The sequence below is a fragment of the Coregonus clupeaformis genome, chromosome 18 (genome assembly GCF_020615455.1).
Source record: "Coregonus clupeaformis isolate EN_2021a chromosome 18, ASM2061545v1, whole genome shotgun sequence".
In the NCBI taxonomy this organism is placed as follows: Eukaryota; Metazoa; Chordata; class Actinopteri; order Salmoniformes; family Salmonidae; genus Coregonus; species Coregonus clupeaformis.
This window is the reverse complement of record NC_059209.1, coordinates 5886358-5913869: the sequence shown is the minus strand read 5'-3', so window position 1 is coordinate 5913869 and position 27512 is coordinate 5886358. Positions and strand designations below refer to the sequence as shown.

The window sequence follows — 27512 nt, the reverse complement described above, 5'->3', positions numbered from 1 at the left end:
AAAGTGCTATACGAAACCCAGCCTAAAACCCAAACAGCAAGCAATGCAGATGTATGTTCAGTATGTTCTCATACTTTCAAGCATTTCGCTACACCCGCAATAACATCTGCTAAATATGTGTATGTGACCAATACAATGTGATTTGATTTTGGTTTGAACATTCTGTCTGTCTCTCTCTCAGGTATTCCTCTCTGATGTGCTGTAGTATTATCGTCCTGAGTTGAACTCTGTGGTTCATATCCAGTCCTTCAAAGCCGCCCACCGCACCACATGTACACTACTACTACTACTACTGTATGGTTAGGTTCTAACACTTATATATCCAAGCTTGTGTAACAGTCAGAGAACCAGTAGCTAGTCAGAGAACCAGTAGCTAGTCAGAGAACCAGTAGCTAGTCAGAGAACCTGTAGCTAGTCAGAGAACCAGTAGCTAGTTAGAGAACCAGTAGCTAGTCAGAGAACCAGTAGCTAGTCAGAGAACCAGTAGCTAGTCAGAGAACCAGTAGCTAGTCAGAGAATCAGTAGCTAGTCAGAGAACCAGTAGCTAGTCAGAGAACCAGTAGCTAGTTAGAGAACCAGTTGGAAATCTATGAACATAGAATAAGAGAAGGTGTGTGTGTATCTATAGATGTCCATAGCTCCTTTGCCCTCCCCCACTGCTGAGTGGCTAATCATAGTACTCACTGGGAATGGTCCCAGAGAGCCTAGGGGGAGGAGGATCCTGGAAAATGTCCTGTCATTACATCAGAGACGTCCTGAGTGTTTGTCTATTCTGCAGGTGGGTGTGTGTCATCGTATCAGCATACAGGCCATGGGACCTGCTGTCAATGGATGTCATACTACCAGTCAAAATGACCTTTAGAACCGAACGTGTGTGTGTGTGTGTGCGCATGTGTGTCTGTCTGTCAAGCATACTACTACAAACCTTGAAGTAGCAGACGGGGACATCAAAGGATGTGGAGCATTACAGTGTGTGATATCCCATGACAGTTCAGGACAAGACATGACCCCACGTCATTTATATTGACAAGACATGACCTATCATTCCCATAGAATCATGCAGATACTTGGCAGCCATTTTGAGCCATCCAAAATGTTGGAAAGAAAATGAGATGCTGCCAATGTGAATGAGAATAGAAGAGGCTGCCTCCCAAATGTCACCCTATTCCCTATATAGTGCACCAGAGGTGTGGACTCGAAGTCATGTGACTTGGACTCGAGTCGGACTCGAGTCATGGATTTGATGACTTTCAGACTCGACTTCGACAAAATGTACAAAGACTTGCAACTTCGACTTGGACTTTAACATCAATGACTCGTGACTTGACTTGGACTTGCGCCTTATGTACGAGAAGACTTATACGAGGACTTGTAATGACTTGCAAAGGCTTGCTAAGAGGACTTGAAATGACTCGAAACTAAAATGTAGGACTTTGGACTCGACTTGAGACTTGATGGCTTTGACTTTTGACTCGACTTGGGACTTGCCTCATCTTTGACTCGACTTGACTCGGGACTCGAGGGCAAAGACTTGAGACTTACTTGTGACTTGCATAACAATGACTTTGTCCCACCTCTGTTAAGTGCACTACTTTTGACCAGATCCCTATGGGCCCTAGTCAAAAGTAGTGCACTGAATAGGGTGCCATTTGGGATGTGTTGGAAGACATGCTGGCTCTACAGAGGATAGCTAATGACATCGAAGCATATTTCATACCCCCTTGGGCACAGTATTAGATACAGTCTCTCTCTCGCACACACACGCACACACGCACACACACACACACACACGCAGGCATGCACACACATATACGTAACGGATTTAGCTTTACTTAATAGTTGATGGGTTGCCATGGAGATCTGGGGCATTGTTGTTTCTTCTGTGTCTCTTTGGTAACAATAAAAGAGAGAGAGAAATGGAGAGATTGAGTAAAACTTAAAGTGCAGACATGCTGTGATATGTTAAAAAGTAATCTACCCCCAGCTGTAACTTCTATACCCTCCTCTCCACACCCTGCACCACCCTCTGTACCTCACCAATATCAATGCCTTCTGCAGCTTCAAGCTTCTTATCTTAGTCTGTAAGTGGTATGATACGATATGTTTTTGTTTTTAATGGAGTAGTGTGGTATTGTGCTTTCAAGGCCTACTTCAGGGGTAGGCAACCCTGTTCCTGGAGTGCCGCAGGTACTGCAGGATTTTGTTCCAACTAGGCACCACACCTGACCAACTGAGCTAATTGATCTGTTCAGTTGCCTAACTTCAACACACCTGGTCTTCCAGGTCGATTAAATCAATAATATGAAGTGTCTGCGGCCCTCCAGGACCAGGGTTACCTACCACTGGCCTACTTGATCACAAAGCTGAACTACACATCCTTCCCTCCTTCTCCTCCTCTTTTACCTCACCAATATCAATGCTTTATACACCTTCCAGCCGTGTATCCTGGTCTGCAGGTGGTATGATATAAGTCTTCAAATGTTGGTTTTGTTTTCTAATGGAGTATTGTGGTACTGTTATTTCAAGGCATAACTGATCGCAAAGCTAAACCTCTATGCAATTCCCTCCTCCTTCTCCTCCTTCTCCTCCTCTTCCTCCTCCCTCCTCCTCCTCTTCCTCCTCCTCCTCCTTCTGCAATACTTAAACACAAGCCTTTTTCTGCTACTTAAAATCTGAAAATGCTGGTTTTGTTTTCTAACGGAGTATTGTTTTTGTGCTTTCAAGGCCCTAACCGATCTCAAGGCTCCAGTGCTTTTCAATACAGTGAGTCACAAGTGTGCTATGTGTAATGTAGCTGTGCAATCATTGTCCTCCTTGAGTGTGAAAAACGGAAGGATTGTTTGAGAAACACTTTGACTCAGTCTTCATTAAGTGTTATTTTTAGTCATGATTGTTATACAGATTTGTACTCTCAATCGGAACTGATAGAAAAACTGAAGGAGTTAGTGAACATTTTACTCCCTGGGAGGTTAGGTTACTACGGTGGGGTGCTATTAGAGAGAGAGAGGTGAAGAGAGGGAGAGAATGAGAGGGTGGGGGAGAGAGACAATGAGAGGGTGGGAGGGAGAGAGAGAGAGAGTGAGTCAAAGAAATGGAGTCAGAGGGGGAAGAAAGATTGAGAAAGAGAGGGAAAGGAAAAGTTCCTCCAAGCCTCTAATTGACTCATTTTTCAGAGAACGATTTTTGAAGCGTTTGCACATTTTGAACGAGGGAAAGTGGGGGAAGGAGAGAGAGAGAGAGAGAAACAGAGAGGGAGAGAGAGAGAAAAAAAAAGATAGTGAGGGAGAGAGAGAGAGAAAGGCAGCTGGGACCTTATAAGAATCAGGGACTGCTAGATTGGAATTCAGCCTAGAGAGTTGGAGATGTGGTCACACTATTTTCAAATGGACGTGTGTGTGTTTGTGTGTTTTTGGTTTTACTATCCTTGTGGGGCCAGAAGTCCTCACAAGAATAGTAAAAAAATAAACATTCTTACAAGTGGAGACTTTTCGCCAGTCAAGGCTACAGTATTTTAGGCTTAGGGGTTAGGTTTAGGGTTAGGAGTTAGGTTTAGTTAGGTTTAGGGTTAAGGTTAGGGTTAAAGGTTTAGGGAAAATAGGATTTGGAATGGGAATAAATTGTTTTGTCCCACAAGGAGGGAGTGTGTGTGTGTGTGTGTGTGTGTGTGTGTGTGTGTATGTGTGTGTGTGTGTGCACGTGACATAGATTATCACTATATAGCATTAGCTCGAAGGCTCAATGCCTTCATTTTCACTGACTTTGACAGAAAGATAAAGTTGAATAGAGGGAGAGAGAGAATGAGAGGGAGAATGCAGAAGGAGAGATTAAGGAGAGAGGGAGAAAGAGAGGGAAAATGTATCTTTCCCCTCTAGACCTTTTCCCTCATGTCTCCTTGTACATCTGTTACATTGTACTGTATCATAGATCTGTTACATTGTACTGTATCATAGCTCTGTTTCATTGTACTGTATCATAGACCTGTTACATTGTACTGTATCATAGATCTGTTACATTGTACTGTATCATAGCTCTGTTTCATTGTACTGTATCATAGATCTGTTGTGATACATTGTACTGTATCATAGCTCTGTTTCATTGTACTGTATCATAGATCTGTTGTGATACATTGTACTGTATCATAGATCTGTTGTGATACATTGTACTGTATCATAGATATGTTACATTGTACTGTATCATAGATCTGTTGTGATACATTGTACTGTATCATAGATCTGTTGTGATACATTGTACTGTATCATAGATCTGTTACATTGTACTGTATCATAGATCTGTTGTGATACATTGTACTGTATCATAGATCTGTTACATTGTACTGTATCATAGATCTGTTGTGATACATTGTACTGTGTCATAGATCTGTTACATTGTACTGTATTATAGATATGTTGTGATACATTGTACTGTATCATAGATCTGTTGTGATGTCAATGAAAAATGTTCTTCAGAGCTCTGGATATTTCCCTTTAAATGCCGCTAATTTAAATGTGTGAGTGTGCTTTGTACGCATGTGCGTTCGTGCGTGTGTGAACATCAAGTAAGTGATACAGGATCATACACAGGAATCACTGATGTAATACACAGCAATCACTGATGTAATACACAGGAATCAGTGATGTAATGCACAGGAATCAGTGATGTAATACACAGGATTCCACTGATGGAATACACATGATTCTACTGATGTAATACACAGGATTCTACTGATGTAATACACAGGATTCCACAGATGTAATATACAGGATTCCACAGATGTAATACACAGGATTCCACAGATGTAATACACATGATTTTACTGATGTAATACACAGGATTCCACAGATGTAATACACAGGATTCTAGTGATGTAATACACAGGATTCTACTGAATTAATACACAGAAATCACTGATGTAGTACACATGATTCTACTGATCTAATACACAGGATTCCAGTAATGTTGTGGCCACAATCCTAATTTCAAATGTATAGCCTATTATATGTACTTGAGACGTCCAAACAAATCATCCATTCATGGTAATGAACAGGTTAATATGGGACTTTGGGCTGTGCTCATAAATCTGAAGAAAGGATTTGTCCCTGTATTGTGTATTACTTCATGGTCCGTACTTCTCCTCCTCCTTTTCATATGAAAATGTGAGAAGTATAGAAAATAAAATGAAAAGAGCATATTTTATTCCATCCAGAAGTCAAACAGCAACAGCTTCTTCTTTATGTTCCTCCTCCTCTGTGTTTTAAACCCCGTTCCCCCTGAAGGGTTGGAAGTAGTTCCGGCAGCGATGGAGAGCAGAGACGCATTAGAGCAGGGCCTTTGTATTAATTAATCCCCCATAGCGTGATTTGGCCCACTGGACTATTAAATACCTCTTTATGTGTTTGTATTCATCCACAGCTCCTCAACACCACAATGCATATTCAGTTGATGCATCCCAAATTACACCCTATTCCCTACATAGTGCACTACTTTTGACCAGTGTACTATATAGGGAATAGGGTGCCATTTGGGAAGCATGTTCAATATCTCACTGTCACACTTCAAAGAACTGCTGGGATGTTTCATTCTTGTGATTCTCTAGCTGTTCTTTTTTCTACGTCTGGATCTCTCTCTCTCTCTCTCTCTCTCTCTCCCCAATTCTTTCTTTTTTCTCTCTCGCTCTCTCTCTCTCTCTCTCTCTCTCTCCCCCTTTCTCTCTTTCTCAATTCAATTCAATTCAATTTTCTCTCTCTGTCTCTTACTATCTTTTCTGACACCAATCGCTTCCTATAAATGACTATACATTAATGTATTAGCTAGTTGGTTCATGAAAATGTATCTCTCCCTTGCTCTCTCTCTCTCTCTCTCTCTCTCTCTCTCTCTCTCTCTCTCTCTCTCTCTCTCTCTCTCCAGATTTAGAGTTTTTCTACTTTTTCATTTAAATATATTCAATATATATTGAGACATTTTCAAAGAGTCTTTACTAAAGACTATAGCCTAGTATTTCAGTCTCTATCTATGTATGATCCTGTGTGTGGTTTGAGCTAACTTCAACAATGTATACTACTCTATAAATACAATGTATACTACTCATCCTGTTGTTGTCTGTGGTTCCACCTAACTAAAGTGTTACTATAGGGTCCTGTTGTTGTCTGTGGTTCTACCTAACTAAAGTGTTACTATAGGGTCCTGTTATTGTCTGTGGTTCCACCTGACTAAAGTGTTACTATAGGGTCCTGTTGTTGTCTGTGGTTCTACCTAACTAAAGTGTTACTATAGGGTCCTGTTATTGTCTGTGGTTCCACCTGACTAAAGTGTTATTATAGGGTCCTGTTGTTGTCTGTGGTTCCACCTGACTAATTTGAGGCGCATCCAATGGAAAAAACATATCTCTAGATGTTTGTATTATGCTAATTAGATTTCCGCGGGCGCAGACATTGACCTTAGCTCATGTCACATGTCTTGGATTTTAACCTTTATTTTAAGCCTTTTACAGAAATCAGAATTAGACCAACATTTTTAACAATTTAATGGCATGTGACATGATTAACCAAAACACAGGGCCCTAATTATAGAGACTATATAAAACAGTAGTCTTTCAGTCACTACAGTGTATGTCCAGTTAATCCAGTCTCTCTGTCCTGTTAATTCAGTCTCTCTGTCCTGTTAATCCAGTCTCTCTGTCATGTTAATCCAGTCTCTCTGTCCTGTTAATCCAGTCTCTCTGTCCTGTTAATCCAGTCTCTCTGTCCTGTTAATCCAGTCTCTCTGTCCTGTTAATCCAGTCTCTCTGTCCTGTTAATCCAGTCTCTCTGTCATGTTAATCCGGTCTCTCTGTCCTGTTAATCCAGTCTCTCTGTCATGTTAATCCAGTCTCTCTGTCCTGTTAATCCAGTCTCTCTGTCCTGTTAATCCAGTCTCTGTGTCCTGTTAATCCAGTCTCTCTGTCCTGTTAATCCAGTCTCTCTGTCATGTTAATCCAGTCTCTCTGTCCTGTTAATCCAGTCTCTCTGTCCTGTTAATCCAGTCTCTCTGTCATGTTAATCCAGTCTCTCTGTCCTGTTAATCCAGTCTCTCTGTCCTGTTAATCCAGTCTCTCTGTCATGTTAATCCAGTCTCTCTGTCCTGTTAATCCAGTCTCTCTGTCCTGTTAATCCAGTCTCTGTGTCCTGTTAATCCAGTCTCTGTGTCCTGTTAATCCAGTCTCTCTGTCCTGCTAATCCAGCCTCTCTGTCCTGCTAATCCAGTCTCTCTGTCCTGCTAATCCAGTCTCTCTGTCCTGTTAATCCAGTCTCTCTGGCCTGTTAATCCGGTCTCTATATTCTGTTAATCCAGTCTCTCTGTCCTGTTAAACCAGTCTCTCTGTCCTGTTAATCCAGTCTCTATATTCTGTTAATCCAGTCTCTCTGTCCTGTTAAACCAGTCTCTATATTCTGTTAATCCAGTCTCTCTGTCCTGTTAATCCAGTCTCTATATTCTGTTAATCCAGTCTCTCTGTACTGTGTATTATCCTTAACCCTGGTGTCTCTACGTGGTTTGAGCGCTGCAGTATAATGGTGATATTACTCAACTGTGTGACCCTGGGCATGTACCAACCCTGTGAGAACATAGACTGCTCTTCAGACCGCTGTAAGGTACTACAGGTCAGTATCTCACACACACGCTGCACACACACACACACACACACACACTACACACACACACACACTACACACTGATACTGTTTAACTATGTCACCCCGTGCAAGGACCACTACTCTCTTTCTTCACACCTCTCAAGTACCTCTCAATAGCACCTCTTGTCATCTATTGAAAAATGACTCTCTTTCTTTCCTTATATCCTTCTTCCTGCTCTGTCGTTTCTCTCTGATGTGAAGGCACTACAGAGTCCATTGCTTCCTCTATGTGGTTGTTTGTCTTTGAACAGAGCAGTAAGAGATTCTCTCTCTTCGCTGACTCACCGTCATCTTTACAGATGTTTTACTGTATCACTGATTTATCCTGGAGAAGACATGTGACATGGATATGTTCTGTCTCTTCTCTCTCGCTCACAACCATATATGCACGGGGACACACAGCGTGCATAGCCTATGTATGAGCACATACTGTACATGTAGGAGTCTGTCTGTGTGTGTGTGGAGGGGAGTGTGTGTGTGTGTGTGTTTGTGTGAGCCTCTGTGTATTCCTAGTTGGGACTCAGTGGTCCTTGCCGCACTGTAAATGGATTCCATCCCAACTGTGATACAGAAGATAGCCCTATTTGGTAAAAGACCAAGTCCATATTATGGCAAGAACAGCTCAAATAAGCAAAGCGAAACAACAGTCCATCATTACTTTAAGACATGAAGGTCAGTCCATCCAGAACATTTCAAGAACTTTGATATGCTATGATGAATCTGGCTCTCATGAGGACCGCCACAGGAAAGGAAGACCCAGCGTTACCTCTGCTGCAGATGATAAGTTCATAAGAGTTACCAGCCTCAGAAATTGCAGGCCAAATAAATGCTTCACAGAGTTCAAGTAACAGACACATCTCAACATCCTGTTCAGAGGAGACTGCGTGAATCAGGCCTTCATGGTCGAATTGCTGCAAAGAAACCACCACTAAAGGACAACAATAAGAAGAAGAGACTTGCTTGGGCCAAGAAACATGAGCAATGGACATTAGACCGGTGAAATCTGTCCTTTGGTCTGGAGGCCAAATTGGAGATTTTTGGTTCCAACCGCTGTGTCTTTGTGAGACGCAGTGTGGGTGAACAGATGATCTCTGCAAGTGTATTTCCCACCGTAAAGCATGGAGGAGGAGGTGTTATGGTGTGGGGGTGCTTTGCTGGTTACATTGTCTGTTATTTATTTAGAATTCAAGGCACACTTAACCAGCATGGCTACCACAGCATTCTGCAGCGATACGCCATCCCATCTGGTTTGGGATTAGTGGGACTATCATTTGTTTTTCAACAGGACAATGACCCAAAACACACCTCCAGGCTGTGTAAGGGCTATTTTACCAAGAAGGAGAGTGATGGAGTGCTGCATCAGATGACCTGGCCTCCACAATCACCCGACCTCAATTGAGATGGTTTGGGATGAGTTGGACCTTAGAGTGAAGGAAAGCAGCCAACAAGTGCTCAGCATATGTGGGAACTCCTTCAAGACTGTTGGAAAAGCATTCCAGGTGAAGCTGGTTGAGAGAATGCCAAGAGTGTGCAAAGCTCTCATTAAGGCAAGGGGTGGCTACTTTGAAGAATCTAAAATCTAAAATACATTTTTGATTTTTTTCACACTTTTTGGTTACTACATGATTCCATATTTGTTATTTCATAGTTTTGATGTCTTCACTTTTATTCTACAAGGTAGAAAATAGTAAAAATAACAAAAAACTCTTGAATGAATAGGTGTATCCAAACTTTTGACTGGTACTGTACATCACAGAAGACTGAAATATAACAAAACCGTTTGACATTGAAACACCGGTTTTCTGTGTGTATTAGTTATGAAATTATGAAAAATATTAACATTCCACCCATGAGGCCTCTAGATCATTTGACTGTCCTTAACCTTAACCCTTACCTTAACCATTCAGAGTTAATGCCTAAACTTAACCTTAAACACTTTGAAATTTGACGTTTATAACAACTTCGAAATTTGACGTTTAAGAAACATGAATTAACGTCTCATTCTGACTTGAGACTGTGATACCTAGTTGGTGTGTGTGTGTGTGTGTGTGTGTGTGTGTGTTATTCTCCCCTCCAGATCTAATGGAGAGTCAGTGTACAGATTGACATTATTCAATACTCTATGTATACAGTGCATTCGGAAAGTATTCACACCCCTTGACTTTTTCCACATTTTGTTACGTTACAGACTTATTTTAAAATTGATTCAATTAATGTTTTTCCTCATCAATCTACACACAATACCCCATAATGACAAAGCGAAAACAGGTTTTTAGAAATGTTTGCAAATGTATAAAAAAAATAAAAAACGGATACCTTATTTACATAAGTATTCAGACCCTTTGCTATGAGACTCGCAGTTGAGCTCAGGTGCATCCTGTTTCCATTGATCATCCTTGAGATGTTTCTACAACTTGATTGGAGTCCACCTGTGGTAAATTCAGTTGATTGGACATGATTTGGAAAGGCACACACCTGTCTATATAAGGTCCCACAGTTGACAGTGCATGTCAGAGCAAAAACCATGCCATGAGGTCGAAGGAATTGTCTGTAGAGCTCCGAGACAGGATTGTGTCGAGGCACAGATGTAAATGTGATATGTAAATCCTTATGTAAATGTGATATTTCCGTTTATTTATTTATTTTTTGGCAAAAAAATGTACAAACCTGTGTTTGCTTTGTCATTATGGGGTATTGTGTGTAGATGGATGAGGGAAAAAAAAACAATTTTAGAATAAGGCTGTAATGTAACAAAATGAGGGAAAAGTCAAGGAATACTTTCCGAATGCACTCTATACAATATCATTTAATAGCAGAAATGTAATATTTCTAGTCTAGGCTTAGGATCCACTTATTGTAGGGTGAGTTTTAGCTATGTTGTGTTTTTAATAATAATAATATAATATATGCCATTTAGCAGATGCTTTTATCTAAAGTGACTTACAGTCATTCATGCATACTGTTGGTACTTTTTGGTTTGTTCATTTATGGTTTTGAAATGGCAGGGATATTTTGGTTGTGGTGGGCTAGTGATGTAGAAAGCCTGTGGTTCCACTGTAGTGGTTCCATCCATGCTTATTAGCTGTGTGTGTGTGTGTGTTTGTTTCTGTGAGTGCGTGTGTGTGTGTTAGTCTTTCTCTGTCTGATTCCTCAGAGATGAAAAAAGATAATTGAAATTCTGTGAGCCCTCCTGTCAAATCTGAGGGAGGGAGAGATGGAGGGAGGGACAGAAAGAGAGAGGGAGGGAGAGACAGAAAGAGAGAGGGAGGGAGAGACAGAAAGAGAGAGGGAGGGATGGACAGAAAGAGAGGGAGGGATGGACAGAAAGAGAGGGAGGGATGGAGGGACAGAAAGAGAGAGGGAGGGATGGACAGAAAGAGAGGGAGGGAGAGAGGGAGGGAGAAAGGGACGGACAGAAAGAGAGAGGGAGGGAGGGACAGAAAGAGGGAGAGAGGGAGGGACAGAAAGAGAGAGAGAGGGAGAGAGGGAGGGACATAAAGAGAGAGGGAGGGAGAGAGAGAGGGAGGGACAGGAAGAGAGAGGGAGGGACAGAAAGAGAGGGAGGGAGAGAGGGAGGGACAGGAAGAGAGAGTAATGAAGAGAGGGAGGGACAGAGAGAGAGGGAGGGAGGGACAGAAAGAGAGAGGGAGGGACAGAAAGAGAGGGCGGGAGAGAGGGAGGGCAGGAAGAGGGAGGGAGAGAGGGAGGGACAGGAAGAGAGAGGAATGAAGAGAGGGAGGGACAGAGAGAGAGGGAGGGAGGGACAGAAAGAGAGAGGGAGGGACAGAAAGAGAGGGCGGGAGAGAGGGAGGGACAGGAAGAGAGAGGGAGGGAGAGAGGGAGGGACAGGAAGAGAGAGGAATGGAGAGAGGGAGGGACAGAAAGAGAGGGAGAGAGGGAGGGACAGAAAGAGAGGGAGGGACAGAAAGAGAGGGAGGGAGGGAGGGACAGAAAGAGAGGGAGGGACAGAAAGAGAGGGAGAGAGGGAGGGACAGAAAGAGAGGGAGGGAGGGAAAGAGGGAGGGACAGAAAGAGAGGGAGGGAGGGAAAGAGGGAGGGACAGAAAGAGAGAGGGAGGGAGAGAGCGAGGGACAGGAAGAGAGAGGGAGGGAGAGAGGGAGGGACAGAAAGATGGAGGGAGGGAGAGACAGAAAGAGAGAGGGAGGGAATGACCTGTGGAAATTTAGTTTGATTCGTTGGTACTCTATCTCCTGGTTGATCTTTACCTAGGGTTTCTCCTCGCTCATTGCTTCCATTTCACAAAGGTCAAAGGTGAAGACTGACAGTGTTGTCACTTGACTTAACTACAGGTCTAGGACCAGATTGCCATAACCCCCATTCTAATCTTGATCATTAGTGGGAATATAAAATCTGACCCTCTATCAGTGGATAGATACTCCAGCTTTGTCAACTATGCTGTGACTAGAGGGGAAAGAGTGTCAAATGCTTTCAGCTCAGAACAACAAATAAATGGGTTGTATCATGCAGTTCAATTTCAAATTATGTTGCGTGCATTATTCAATTTAAATACAATTATGAGCACTCTTTGAACCAAATAATGATTATGTAATCCCTGGAATACACAGCAGACAACAAACAGAATGTTGGAGTGAATTAATTATGTACAACAATAATAACAACAACAAAAATGTCGACAACAGAAGCAGCAGAGATTGATGATGCCTTTATGCCGTTTTAATTAGCTGCTTGATTAGGGTCCGTGGTTCGATATGTGTCCGTGTGTGTGTTTGTGTGTGTAAGCTTTTCGCTGATTGTAGTTTAAACAAATAGTTTTTCATTAGTCTTCTGTTTATAGAAAGAGGGGGAGGGAGGGTGAAGAAGGGAGATATGGAGGTGGATTGGGAGGGAGGGATGGGGAGGTGGAGAGAAATAAGGTATTCTCAATAAGCTGACTCCTTTCTTCCCTCTCTCCTACTTTCACCCTTTCCACACTTTTCCTTCCTTCACCCACTTCCTCTCCCTCCCTCGCTCCCTCTCCTTCTCACCCCTTCTCCCACCCTCCCTCCTTAATCCCTCTTTCCTTCCCATTGTCCCCTCTTTCTCTCTCTCCCCCTCCCCTCCCCTCCCCTCTCTCTCTCTCTCTCTCTCTCTCTCTCTCTCTCTCTCTCTCTCTCTCTCTCTCTCTCTCTCTCTCTCTCTCTCTCTCTCTCTCTCCACCACCCTCACCCCCTCCCTCTTTCTCACCCCCTCTCCCTCCTGCACTCCTCAATCCCACTTTCCCTCCCTCTCTCCCTCCCCTCTCCCTCCCTCCCTCCCTCCCCTCTCCCTCCCTCTCTCCCCCTCTCCCAGGCCTTCGATGTCTTCATCTATGTCTTCTTTGCTGTGGAGATGGTGGTGAAGATGATGGCCCTCGGAATCTTCGGCCGTCGCTGTTACCTGGGCGACACGTGGAACCGTCTGGATTTCTTCATCGTCATGGCAGGGTAAGATTATCTCTGTCTCTCTCTTTCTGTCTCTTCTCTGTCTTTTTCTCACCCTCTCGCTCTGTCTCTCTATCGCTATCTCTCTGTCACAATATCTCTCTCTCTCCCTCTCCCCCCCCATCGCTATATCAACAGTCATACAGGCTTGGGAGTGAGTACTCACAGTGTGATGTATCACTGCAGTACACACACTGGGTTCCACTGGGTTGTTCCCATTACGTTCTGGCCCAGGCCCAGGACTCTAACTGTTGTAAATTCCCCCTGTGGAAAAACACCATTATTGTCCCATTAGGTTCTGGCCCAGGCCCAGGACTCTAACTGTTGTAAATCCCCCCAGTGGAAAAACACCATTATTGTCTCAGGGAGAAGTCTCCAATGACAGACTGTGAGGTTCTGAATTCCAATTAGAAAGCTACAATAGGTACCCTGGCGTGTAGGAGCGTTGGGCCAGTAACCGAAAGGTTGCTGGATCAAATCCCCGAGCTGACAAGGTACAAATCTGTCGTTCTGGGCAAGGCAGTTAACGAAGAAGACGTGAATGTCGATTAAGGCAGCCCTCTGCACCTGGTTGGGTTAAATGCGGAAGACACATTTCAGTTGAATGCATTCCATTGTACAACTGACTTGGTTTCCCCTTTCCCATATCTCGATCTTTCTCTCTTTATATCTCGCATGATCTCCCCCACCCATCTTTATCTCACTTTCACTACCCATCTCTCTTTTTCTCTTTCTCTGCCTTTTCCATCTCTGTCTCCTCCCTCCATTTTCCCTCTGCTCTCTCTCCTCCATCGCTCTTCCCCCTCTCCCCTCTCTCTTTCCTGTTCTCTCTTAATCTTTCTTCAACATTGTTTATATAAGCGGATGCCAGATGGATCAACCTGTTTCTATGTTTGACTACAGCACAGCTCCGACAAGGCTTCACTTTTGGACCCGTGCCTCAGCTCTTGCTGGCTTTGGGAGTGTGTGTGTGTTTGTTTGTTTGTACTGTGGATAAGGTTGATGTGAATGCACATGAGTGGTGGCCCTATCCCAGTCTTTTGTCCCCACTTGCTTCAAGATGTCCACCATTGTTCCTGTACCAAAGAAAGTGAAATTAACTGAACTAAATGACTATCACCCCGTAGCACTCACTTCTGTCATCATGAAGTGCTTTGAGAGGCTAGTTAAGGATCATATCACCTCCACCTTACCCGACACCCTAGACTCTCTCTCTCTCTCTCTCTCTCTCTCTCTGTCTCTGTCTCTGTCTCTGTCTCTGTCTCTGTCTCTGTCTCTCTCTCTCTCTCTCTCTCTGTCTCTCTCGCTCTCTGTCTCTCTTGCTCTCTCTCTTGCTGTCTCTCTCTCTGTCTCTCTCTCTGTCTCTCTTCTCTCTATATATATATATCTCTCTATATATATACATATAGGGAGCAAAAGAGAGATAGAAGGGGGGGTTGGTATAGAATGATGTAATCCACAGACTGCATGCTGGGACTGCACTCAGTAATAGCTCCCTTCTATTCCTCCCATAAACCAGAGGGATTATCCGACAGGAAGCGTGCCCACACCCAGAGAGCCCTGTAGCACTGGCTGGACTGAATAATGGTTGATAGACAAGGCTCAGAATAGTACTCGACTACGACACACACACACCCTCAGGAAACCTTATACCAGTCAATCAGATCAGTCAGAGTAGTCTTTATTTGTCCCACACCACCTATAACCGTGCCTACATCTACTACAGCAGTATTAGTGTCAGAGCACAGAGAGGCACAGAGAGGCAGGGCACAATCACCTGGAATGCCTTCAGTCAGACAGAGAGACAGATAGACAGACAGGGCGTTTCATCATTCCGCTGTAGCTATAGACTTAATTGATGCGTGTGTGTATAGAAACAGCTGCTGCAGGTTGGCAGAGGGGAGAGGAGAGAGGGGAGAGGGGAGGGAGAGATCTCTGTCTCTGTCTCTCTTCTGGCATAAGGAATTCCAATTAGGGGAAGTTGTGAATTGTGATTGAAGTGTGTGTGCGTGTGTTTTTTTTTGTATGTGTCTATTTGTGTGGGTATCTGCATGTATGCTAGTGTTGGTTCATAGTGTGTGTCTCTCTTCTTTGTGAATGTGTTTGTATACACACTATATATACAAAAGTATGTGGACAACCCTTCAAATGAGTGTATTTGGCTATTTCAGCCACACCCGTTGCTGACAGGTGTATAAAATCGAGCACACAGCCATGCAATCTCCATAGACAAACATTGGCAGTAGAATGGCCTTACTGAAGAGCTCAGTGACTTTCAACGTGGCACCGTCATAGGATACCACCTTTCCAACAAGTCCGTTCGTCAAATTTCCGCCCTGCTAGAGCTGTAAGTGCTGTTATTGTGAAGTGCAAACGTCTAGGAGCAACAACAGCTCAGCCACGAAGTGGAAGGCCACGCCAGCTCACAGAACGGGACCGCCGAGTGCTGAAGCGCGTAGCGCGTAAAAATCGTCTTTCCTCGGTTGCAACACTCACTACCGAGTTCCAAACTGCCTCTGGAAGCAACGTCAGCACAATAACTGTTCGTCGGGAGCTTCATGAAATGGATTTCCATTGCCGAGCAGCCGCACACAAGCCTAAGATCACCATGCGCAATGCCAAGGGTCGGCTGGTGTGTGTTTGTGTGTGCGTGCGTGTGTGCGTGCGTGCGTGTGTGTGCGTGTGTGTGCGTGCGTGTGTGTGTGTGTGCGTGTGTGTGCATGTGTGCGTGTATGCCTATGCATCTCCACTATCAACTATCCTCCTCTTCCCTTCCAAGCTGCCAACTTCTCAATGAGACCAGATGGGAGATTATAATTGATATATATATATATATCTGTGATGGGAGGCCTGTATATTTATGCATACATCAAATCTGAGGTAGAGAGACATGTAGCTGTTATAGTGAGGTAGAGAGACATGTAGCTGTTATAGTGAGGTACAGAGACATGTAGTTGTTATGAGGTACAGAGACATGTAGTTGTTATAGTGAGGTAGAGAGACATGTAGTTGTTATAGTGAGGTAGAGAGACATGTAGTTGTTATAGTGAGGTAGAGAGACATGTAGTTATTATAGTGAGGTAGAGAGACATGTAGTTGTTATGAGGTACAGAGACATGTAGTTGTTATAGTGAGGTACAGAGACATGTAGTTGTTATGAGGTAGAGAGACATGTAGTTGTTATGAGGTAGAGAGACGTAGTTGTTATAGTGAGGTACAGAGACATGTAGTTGTTATAGTGAGGTAGAGAGACATGTAGTTGTTATAGTGAGGTACAGAGACATGTAGTTGTTATGAGGTACAGAGACATGTAGTTGTTATAGTGAGGTAGAGAGACATGTAGTTGTTATGAGGTAGAGAGACATGTAGTTGTTATAGTGAGGTAGAGAGACATGTAGTTATTATAGTGAGGTAGAGAGACATGTAGTTGTTATGAGGTACAGAGACATGTAGTTGTTATAGTGAGGTACAGAGACATGTAGTTGTTATGAGGTAGAGAGACATGTAGTTGTTATGAGGTAGAGAGACGTAGTTGTTATAGTGAGGTACAGAGACATGTAGTTGTTATAGTGAGGTAGAGAGACATGTAGTTGTTATAGTGAGGTAGAGAGACATGTAGTTGTTATGAGGTAGAGAGACATGTAGTTATTATAGTGAGGTAGAGAGACATGTAGTTGTTATGAGGTAGAGAGACATGTAGTTGTTATAGTGAGGTAGAGAGACATGTAGTTGTTATGAGGTAGAGAGACATGTAGTTGTTATAGTGAGGTAGAGAGACATGTAGTTGTTATGAGGTAGAGAGACATGTAGTTGTTATAGTGAGGTAGAGAGACATGTAGTTGTTATGAGGTAGAGAGACATGTAGTTGTTATAGTGAGGTAGAGAGACATGTAGTTGTTATAGTGAGGTAGAGAGACATGTAGTTGTTATAGTGAGGTAGAGAGACATGTAGTTGTTATAGTGAGGTAGAGAGACATGTAGTTATTATAGTGAGGTACAGAGACATGTAGTTGTTATGAGGTAGAGAGACATGTAGTTGATATAGTGAGGTAGAGAGACATGTAGCTGTTATAGTGAGGTAGAGAGACATGTAGTTGTTATGAGGTAGAGAGACATGTAGTTGTTATAGTGAGGTAGAGAGTCATGTAGTTGTTATGAGGTAGAGAGACATGTAGTTGTTATAGTGAGGTAGAGAGACATGTAGTTGTTATAGTGAGGTAGAGAGACATGTAGTTGTTATAGTGAGGTAGAGAGACATGTAGTTGTTATAGTGAGGTAGAGAGACATGTAGTTGTTATAGGGAGGTAGAGAGACATGTAGTTGTTATGAGGTAGAGAGACATGTAGTTGTTATGAGGTAAAGAGACATGTAGTTGTTATAGTGAGGTAGAGAGACATGTAGTTGTTATAGTGAGGTAGAGAGACATGTAGCTGTTATGAGGTAGAGAGACATGTAGTTGTTATAGTGAGGTAGAGAGACATGTAGCTGTTATGAGGTACAGAGACGTAGTTATTATAATGAGGTACAGAGGCATGTAGCTGTTACAGTGAGGTATCGAAGGCACAGTGGAGGGAATGTGTATAGAGGGGGTGGTAAATGTTTCAACTAGTCACGACCAGCTGTTGTCGGACTCAGGCCAGGTTTACACACACACACACACACACACACCCTGGTGAATCTGTAAGCAGGAGGTGTAACAGGACCTCGTTATAACTCTCACACCAAGAACACACACACACCCCGAATGACAACGGAAGGGAAGACACACACACAGACGTCGATCACCACAACAATGGAAGGCTAGGTAACAGAGAGGAGGGGCAAACAGCAGGAGAAGAGGAGAGGGGAGAAGAGGAAAGGAGAGAGAGAGAGAGAGAGGAAAGGAGAGAGAGAGGAAAGGAGAGAGAGGAAAGGAGAGAGAGAGGAAAGGAGAGAGAGAGGAAAGGAGAGAGAGGAAAGGAGAGAGAGAGAGGAAAGGAGTGAGAGAGGAAAGGAGAGAGAGGAAAGGAGAGAGAGAGGAAAATAGTGAGAGAGGAAAGGAGAGAGAGAGGAAAGGAGAGAGAGAGGAAAAGAGAGAGAGGAAAGGAGAGAGAGAGGAAAATAGTGAGAGAGGAAAGGAGAGAGAGAGAGGAAAGGAGAGAGCAGAGGGAAGGGGTTGATATAAAAGAGGAAAGGAGGAGGGAGTGTGTGTGTGTTTATCCGTGTGTGTGTTTATTTATTTATGCAGTGGCCGTGTCCGAAATCTGTCTTGCCTACTACTAACTAAAACTACATACTGTGTACTAATCATACTACATACTATTTAGAACGCACTGTTTAGTGAAAACTAATGCCTAGCATGCTAATATTTGTTGCTGACTGCATTAGTTGTTTATCATATATCCTGATGCCTAGTCACCTTACCCGTATACATATCTACCTCTATCGCTCATGTATCCCTGCACATTGTAAATATGGTCCTGGAACTGACTGACCTGTATATATTATGCTTACTTACTTTCTCCTGTTCTTCTCATTTCTTCATTTTCTATCTTGTTATTTGTAGAATTACATTTTTATTGATTACTGCGTTGTTGGGTTTAGAGCTAGCAAGAAAGGCATTTCACTGTAGTTGTGCACGTGACAGTTAACTTGAAACGTAAAACGTTTTACTAAACAGTACGTTCTAAATAGTTTGTAGTATGATTAGTACTGTAGTAGGCAGACAGATTTCAGACAGGGACCGTAGTTCTCTGTTTAACATTCAGGAAGGACATAGAAGCAGTGAAAAAGCCGTTTTTTGTAGATGTGGTACCCATATTGATCAGGGAAAGTATTTCAACACAGAGATGGTGAGAGAGTTAGAGAGAGACTATGTGTGTTAGAGGAGAGTGTGTGCTTATTGCTGTTTCGTGCCTGTCTCAAATTGGTGCAAAACTGGTCCAAATTGGCAGTACCCATTTTCAAGCGCTCAACCCTTTCTCTCTCTCCAATCTCTCTATCTCCCTCTCTCTCTCTCCAATCTCTCTCTCTTTCTCTCTCTCTCTCCAATCTCTCTCTCTCTCCAATCTCTATCTCCAATATTTCTCTCTCTCTCTCCAATCTCCCCCTCTCTCTCTCTCTCTCTCTCTCCAATCTCTCTCTCTCTCTCTCTCTCTCCAATCTCTCTCTCTCTCTCTCTCTCTCTCTCTCTCTCTCTCTCTCTCTCCAATCTCCCTCTCTCCATATCCAATCTCTACCTGAGGCAGCAGAATGATTGATAAAGTGCAGGGCAGCAGTTCTCCAGTTGTACTCCAGTTCTACTCCACTGCTTCTGGCTTGTATTGTCAGTTTCCCTCCACTTCTCTGCTCTTCTCTCCAGTAGAAAAATGGCTGTCATATTAGATTATGAGGAGATATAGGAACACTGATTCCATGTTGTATTGGGAATAGGACCATATAGTAGGATTCTCACTATGCACTTTAACTCCCAAGGCACTTTAACCTTTATGTTCATGGTTGATTTAGCTTCTGCCATTTAATAATCAAGTTATTTAAGAGGTAAAGAGGGTATCAAGAAGTGTCTAGGGGAGTAGGGCTTGGAGAGGATAGGGGATAGTGTCTAGGGGAGTAGGGCTTGGAGAGGATAGGGGATAGTGTCTAGGGGAGTAGGGCTTGGAGAGGATAGGGGATAGTGTCTAGGGGAGTAGGGCTTGGAGAGGATAGGGGATAGTGTCTAGGGGAGTAGGGCTTGGAGAGGATAGGGGATAGTGTCTACGGGAGTAGGGCTTGGAGAGGATAGGGGATAGTGTCTACGGGAGTAGGGCTTGGAGAGGATAGGGGATAGTGTCTAGGGGAGTAGGGCTTGGAGAGGATAGGGGATAGTGTCTAGGGGAGTAGGGCTTGGAGAGGATAGGGGATAGTGTCTAGGGGAGTAGGGCTTGGAGAGGATAGGGGATAGTGTCTAGGGGAGTAGGGCTTGGAGAGGATAGGGGATAGTGTCTAGGGGAGTAGGGTTTGGAGAGGATAGGGGATAGTGGTTAGGGGCCAGGGGCTCGTGGCTAGGGTTTGATTTGGGACTAGGAAACTATTGATTCTATTCAGGACCTTGTTAAATCCATCTGGACACCTGTCTTCTTTCCCAATGGAGTTAGCCTGCATTAACTCTTTTTCTCTCTCTCCAATCTCTCTCTTCAATCTCTCTCTCTCTCTCGCTCTAATCTCTCTCGCTCTCTCCCTTTCTCTTTCCAATCTCTCTCTCTCAATCTCTCTCCAATCTCACTCTCTCTCCATTCTCTCTCTTCAATCTGTTCACGTGTGAAACTGCAAATTTGACTTGTTTCTTTTGTAAGGTCCTCTTTCCCACCGGAGTTAGCCTGTGTAAATTGTCTGGGTTGTGGGTTACGTGCTTGAGATTAGGGACTGGACCACTGTCTCCACACACGTGTCTTTACCTCCCACTCCCCTTCTGCAGTTAGTCTGCAGTCTGGGCCTCTATCTGCACTAACTGACTGGCTCAGAGAAACAGGGTTCACAGCTAGGGGCTAGTGCTTAGTGGCTAGGAGCTAGTGGTTAAGGGTTAGGGGCTAGAGGCTAGGAGCTAGGGTTTGATTTGGTACTGAAAAACTACTCATTCTAGATCTCTCTACACCTGTCTCACCTCATCTCCAGTAATACTGTCTGGTTTGAGGGTTAGGGATGAGGGGTTGATTTTGGGACTGAGGCATATTTCCCTACACCCTTAAAGCATCCTCACACCTGTTTTCATCTCTTCCTCTCTCCCTGTAGAGAGTGTGTTCATCTCTCTGCAGTAAGACTGTCTGGCTTTTCTAGCTCAGAGCAATGCTCCAGTGCATAGTTGTGTTCTCTCTGACTCCTCTGTCTGAGTCTGGCAGACTCTCTCTGTTCTGTTAGCCCAGGAATCTACATATTCACTGGAGTTTTTACAGTTTGTATTCCTGCATATTAAACTGAGTCTTCACTGTTGTTCATTCCTGCAGTTGAGATGATTAAGTGGAGTAATGGATGTAATGGATGTGTTCTAGGGTTGTCTCTTACTTTCCTTCTCTCTCTCTCTCTCTCTCTCTCTCTCTCTCTCTCTCTCTCTCTCTCTCTCTCTCTCTCTCTCTCTCTCTCTCTCTCTCTCTCTCTCTCTCTCTCTCTCTCTCTCTCTCTCTCTCTCTCTCTCTCTCTCTCTCTCTCTCTCTCTCTCACACTCTCTCTCTCTCTCCCTCACTCTCTCTCACTCACTCTCACTCACTCACTCACTCACTCTTTCTCCCTCTCTCTCTCTCTTCAGGCACAGGAATACACTGGAAATAAGTCCCAACATTCCTTCTTTCCCGCCCGACTTTCCTCCTTTTCCGCTCTTTTTCTCACTTTTCTTTCAAGCTTTTACAAAGCAGATGCTTTCATCTGTCCCTGCATTTGCAGGTCTAATAGGTTATTGCTTGTGCACTTACACACACCTACTGTGAGGAGGAGTGGATCAGAAAAGAAAGAGGAGAGCAGAGAAGCAGATACACACCTTATACAGGTGTACGGTGAGAGGAGTTAGCACCCAGTTTCATGGTTTCATGGTCCTTCCATCCAGACAATTACCTTGTAGTGTGTGTGTGTGTGTGTGTGCGTGTGTGTGTGCTTGTGCGTTTCATGGTCCTTCGAGCCGGATCGGGACAATTACCTTGTAGTGTGTGTGTCCGTGTGTGTGTGTGTGTGTGTGGTGTGTGCGTGTCCGTGTGTGTGTGTGTGTGGCCGTGTGTGTGGTGTGTGTGCGTGGTGTGTGTGCGTGTCCGTGTGTGTGGTACGTGTGTGTGGTGTGTGTGCGTGGTGTGTGTGCGTGTCCGTGTGTGTCGTGTGTGTGCGTGTCCGTGTGTGTGGTGTGCGTGTCCGTGTGTGTGGTGCGTGTGTGTGGTGTGTGTGCGTGGTGTGTGTGCGTGTCCGTGTGTGTGGTGTGTGTGCGTGTCCGTGTGTGTGGTGTGTGTGTGTGCGTGTCCGTGTGTGTGGTGTGTGTGTGTGCATATCCGTGTGTGTGGTGTGACCGTGTGTGTGTGGTGTGTGGTGTGTGTGTATGTGTGGCCGTGTGTGTGGTGTGTGGTGTGTGTATGTGTCCGTGTGTGTGTGGCCGTGTGTGTGGTGTGCGTGTGTGTGCGTGTCCGTGTGTGTGGTGCGTGTGTGTGGTGTGTGCGTGTCCGTGTGTGTGGTGCGTGTGTGTGGTGTGTGCGTGTCCGTGTGTGTGGTGCGTGTGTGTGTGGTGTGTGCGTGTCCGTGTGTGTGGTGCGTGTGTGTGGTGTGTGCGTGTCCGTGTGTGTGGTGCGTGTGTGTGTGGTGTGTGCGTGTCCGTGTGTGTGCGTGTGTTTCATGGACCTTTGAGCCGGATGGGACTATTACCTTATCTCTAACACTTATCGGTTCGGTATCCATATTAGGAAGTCCTTCAGTTGTCTGACTAGTTTTGTCTGCCAACTAAGGCAGTTTCGTCTGACAACCGAGGGACTTCCTAATATGCATGCCGTACAGACTGAGGGTTGTGTTCTGAACTCTATGGATGACTGGTTATCTGGGTGTATTAGAAGTGAACATTTATTCACATCCAGTTTTACAATACAAACCCCCAACTGTGTAAGGGCTTTGGGTGTCTCCTTGTAAATATGTTTAGGAAACAGATACAGGAGAAGTAGGAATATGAATAAATATAAGAGCATAAACATCCAGAGTTTAAGAGATAGATTATCTGATGTGTGATCTTCGCTATTACTGGGTTTCACTCTTTTTTTCTTTTAACAGCTTGTGCAAAATACCACTAACAACCTTGAGAATATCTAGTAAGGACAAAAGGTTTTTTCAGTTTCAGAGAGTTTAAGCAGTTTGTAACTGTATTGTGTTCCTGTTTCTCCAGGATGGTAGAATACTCGTTGGACCTCCAGAACATCAACCTCTCAGCCATCAGGACAGTCAGGGTCCTCAGACCCCTCAAAGCCATCAACAGAGTTCCAAGTAAGTCTTCCATATACACCACCACCAGACATGACTTGCATGATCTGGTCTCAGATCTGTTTCCACTATGGCAAGACGGCACATACAGATCTAAGACCAGGCTACATGCATATTCTACACGAGTATTACACTGAACACAAATATAAATGCAACATGCAACAATTTCTATGATTCTACTGTGTTACAGTTCACATAAGGAAATCAGTCAATTGAAATAAATGCATTAGGCTGTAATCTTTGGATTTCACATGACTGGGAATACAGATATGCACCTTAACAAAATGGTAGCGGCGTGGATCAGAAAACCAGTCAGTATCTGGTGTGACCACCATTTGCCTCATGCAGTGCGACACATCTCCTGCTCATGGAGTTGATCAGACTGTTGATTGTGGCCTGTGGAATGTTGTCCCACTCCTCTTCAATGGCTGTGTGAAGTTGCTGGATATTGACGGGAACTGAAACACGCTGTCGTACACGTCTAAGGCCAAACAGTACCATGGAGAGTGCTCCGAAGTTGCTGGATATTAGCGCAAACTGGAACATTTGAGAAAATAGGGTATCAATAGGGTAATTTCTGGGATCTTTTATGTCAGCTCATGAAACATAGGACCAACACTGCATGTTCAGTGTAGTAAAGGTTTTAGGTTCCATCACCATGGAGAGCTCTCCACAATAGGCTACAGAAGTTCAGCACCACGGACAGCCTCCATACTGGCTCTTCAGCAGAGAAAGTCCATGGTACTGTGTAGCCTTATACGGAGAATTCTCCATGGTACTGTGTAGCCTTATACAGAGCATTCTCAATGGTACTGTGTAGCCTTATAAGGAGCATTCTCCATGGTACTGATTGGCCTTATACAGAGAACTCTCCATGGGACTGTGTAGCCTTATGCAGAGCATTCTCCATGGTACTGATTGGCCTTATACAGAGCATTCTCCATGGTACTGATTGGCCTTATACAGAGAACTCTCCATGGTACTGTGTAGCCTTATACAGAGAACTCTCCATGGTACTGTGTAGCCTTATACAGAGCATTCTCCATGGTACTGATTGGCCTTATACAGAGAACTCTCCATGGGACTACATAGCCTTATACGGAGAACTCTCCATGGAACTGTGTAGCCTTATACGGAGAACTCTCCATGGAACTGTGTAGCCTTAATACGGAGAACTCTCCATGGAACTGTGTAGCCTTATACGGAGAACTCTCCATGGAACTGTGTAGCCTTAATACGGAGAACTCTCCATGGAATTGTGTAGCCTTATACGGAGAACTCTCCATGGAACTGTGTAGCCTTATACGGAGCACCATGGTTCTGAAGTCGACTGCTGCTCTCTCTGCTAACCGGTTTGGGTTTTCCAATGACACAAATAATATATTTCCCAAGGTGAATCTGGCCTGACACACAAGTCTGGAAGGTTCTGCTATTTCTCAGTGTGTTTTTGCCAGAAGCGTGTTTCCCCTTCAGCTGAGCGCGTTCAAGCTCTGCCTGTCTTTAACTCAAAACATATTTGAATTCTGATAAAACACAACTCTCCTAGATGTCTAGATTTTGTCTCCTCCAATCTCCTCCATTATTTTCTGTCGAGAGAGAGAGAGAGAGAGAGAGAGAGAGAGAGAGAGAGAGAGAGAGAGAGAGAGAGAGAGAGAGAGAGAGAGAGAGAGAGAGAGAGAGAGAGAGAGAGAGAGAGAGAGAGAGAGAGAGAGAGAGAGAGAGAGAGAGAGAGAGAGAGAGAGAGAGAGAGAGAGAGAGAGAGAGAGAGAGAGAGAGAGAGAGAGAGAGAGAGTCTGTCAATAAAGCTATTTTAATTTGAGAGAGAGAGAGTCTGTCTCTGTTGCTACGTGCTCTTCTCTCTCTGTGTGTTCCAGAGCTCATCCCAAACTACTTCAACACCCAATCATCATCATAATTACCTTATGATTACCTGAGTTGTTCTCGGTGCGGAAATCGAACAGTCCAAAGGCTAAGGGCATTGATTGTTTTCACAGCTTTTGATGAGACCGGAGCTAGTAAACAATTTCATTTTTGAGTCCACACTGTGCCAGGCAATCACACAAACACCCCTCACACACACACACACACACAGCTAATCATTGTAAGAACCATGTAGTGGTTTCTCAGTTGGATGCGATGATCCTTGAGTTCATGCTGCTTTGCTTCATTCTCAGGTGTGATTGATACACCCAAACCTTTCATGTTCATAATACAGCTACATTCATAATGGGTCTTATAGCTCATTATACAGGTGAAAACATGTGCAGCTCATTTCTCTTGTGTGTGTGTGTGTGTGTGTCATCTGATGTGGGAAAGTGTGATGTGAGAGGGGAGTGGGGGATAGAAAGAAAAGAAGAGAGAGACTAGAAGAGAGGAGGAAAGGGTATGAGTTGTACAATAGAGGGAGACATAGTAAGGGATTAAACAGCAGTCTTTCTCACTGCAGATTACAGTTATCTCTAGTGGATTATTCCCTAGTTAGAATGTTCCTATGCACTCAGCCTTCCCCTTATTATTTCCCGACGTTCCTGGTGATCAGAGCAATGAGTAGGAACAGCCAGCCCGTTTTCTAAGATCTCCCTCTCTCTTCACTTCTTTCTCTCTCTTCTCTTTCTCTCTCTTCTCTTTCTCTCACTTTCAAGTCTCCACTGAGTCAGATCCATCTCTCTTAGAATGAAAGATAGTAGTTACTCCTTTTTCTCCTTCCTTCCTTCCTTCCTTCCTTCCTTCCTTCCTTCCTTCCTTCCTTCCTTCCTTCCTTCCTTCCTTCCTTCCTTCCTTCCTTCCTTCCTTCCTTCCTTCCTTCCTTCCTTCCTTCCTTCCTTCCTCCCTTCCTTCCTTCCTTCCTTCCTCCCTTAATTCCTTTCTTCCATGGAACAAACCACTGCACAGAAACACAGAGGAACACTGCTGTTCCTAGAGAGGAGAGGGGAAGAGAGAGGAGGAGAGGGACCGAGATGGAGAGAGAGATAGATAAATAGAGAGGGAGGGGTAGAGAGGGATGGAGAGGGAAGGGATGTGTGTTAAAGAGAGAGAGTGAGCGAGCGAGAGAGAGGGTGGGGCAGAGAGGGAAGGAAGGTGTGCGTGTGTGAGTGAGAGAGCGAGAGGGGTCAAGGTTAGAGAGAAAAAGAGAGGGAGTGAGGGAGTGAGGGAGCGAGGGAGGGGAGGAGGAAAAGTGGGTAGAGAGATGTACACTATACACAAGCATGAACAAGTTTAGAGAGAAGAAAATGGTGGTGGTGAAAGGAGAGGGCTAAGATGAAAAGAAATGCAGAAAAGCAAGGGATTATCCTGAGGAGAGGAGAGGGGTATAGAGATGGAGAGTGGTAAGTGAGGGATGGAGTGAGGCGAGAAGCAAAGGTACTTGGATGACTAGCTATTATGATGATGGATAGAGCGGAGCAAAGGGATGAGAGTGGGGAAAGAGTGAGTCGGATGAATAGAGACAATACAGTGGTTTGCAAAAATATTCACCCCCCTTTGCATTTTTCCTATTTTGTTGCCTTACAACCTGGAATTAAAATGGATTTTGGTGGGGGTTGTATCATTTGATTTACACAACATGCCTACCGCTTTTGAAGATGCAAAATATTTTTTATTGTGAAACAAACAAGAAATAAGAAAAACAGAAAACTTGAGCATGCATAACTATTCACCCCACCCCAAAGTCATAACTTTGTAGAGCCACCTTTTGCAGCAATTACATCTGCAAGTCTCTTGGGGTATGTCTCTATAAGCCTGGCACATCTAGCCACTGGGATTTTTGCCCATTCTTCAAAGCAAAACTGCTTCAGCTCCTTCGAGTTGGATGGGTTCCGCTGGTGTACAGCAATCTTTAAGTCATACCACAGATTCTCAATTGGATTGAGGTCTGGGCTTTGACTAGGCCATTCCAAGACATTTTAAAGGTTTCCCCTTAAATCACTTGAGTGTTGCTTTAGCAGTATGCTTAGGGTCATTGTCCTGCTGGAAGGTGAACCTCCGTCCCAGTCTCAAATCTCTGAAAGACTGAAACAGGTTTCCCTCAAGAATTTCCCTGTATCTAGCCCCATCCATCATTCCTTCAATTCTGACCAGTTTCCCAGTCCCTGCCGATGAAAAACATCCCCAAAGCATGATGCTGCCACCACCATGCTTCACTGTGGGGATGGTGTTCTCGGGGTGATGAGAGGTGTTGGGTTTGCGCCAGACATAGCGTTTTCCTTGATGGCCAAAAAGCTCAATTTTAGTCTCATCTGACCAGAGTACCTTCTTCCATATGTTTGGGGAGTCTCCCACATGCCTTTTGGTGAACACCAAACGTGTTTGCTTATTTTTTTCTTGAATCAATGGCTTTTTTCTGGGCACTCTTCCGTAAAGCTCAGCTCTGTGGAGTGTACGGCTTAAAGTGGTCCTATGGACAGATACTCCAATCTCCGCTGTGGAGCTTTGCAGCTCCTTCAGGGTTATCTTTG

At 44.2% G+C, this 27512-nt stretch overlaps 1 protein-coding gene across 1 annotated transcript in view; it reads left to right on the top strand.

Moving 5' to 3' along the window:
- LOC121553878 (voltage-dependent T-type calcium channel subunit alpha-1I-like) overlaps positions 1–27512 on the top strand; it is a 174478-nt gene that overhangs the window by 21709 nt on the left and 125257 nt on the right. The window contains exons 3-5 of the mRNA XM_045227043.1: positions 7481–7634; positions 12977–13110; positions 22964–23061. Coding sequence (XP_045082978.1) covers positions 7481–7634; positions 12977–13110; positions 22964–23061 — 386 coding nt within the window. The remainder of the gene's footprint in view (positions 1–7480; positions 7635–12976; positions 13111–22963; positions 23062–27512) is intronic.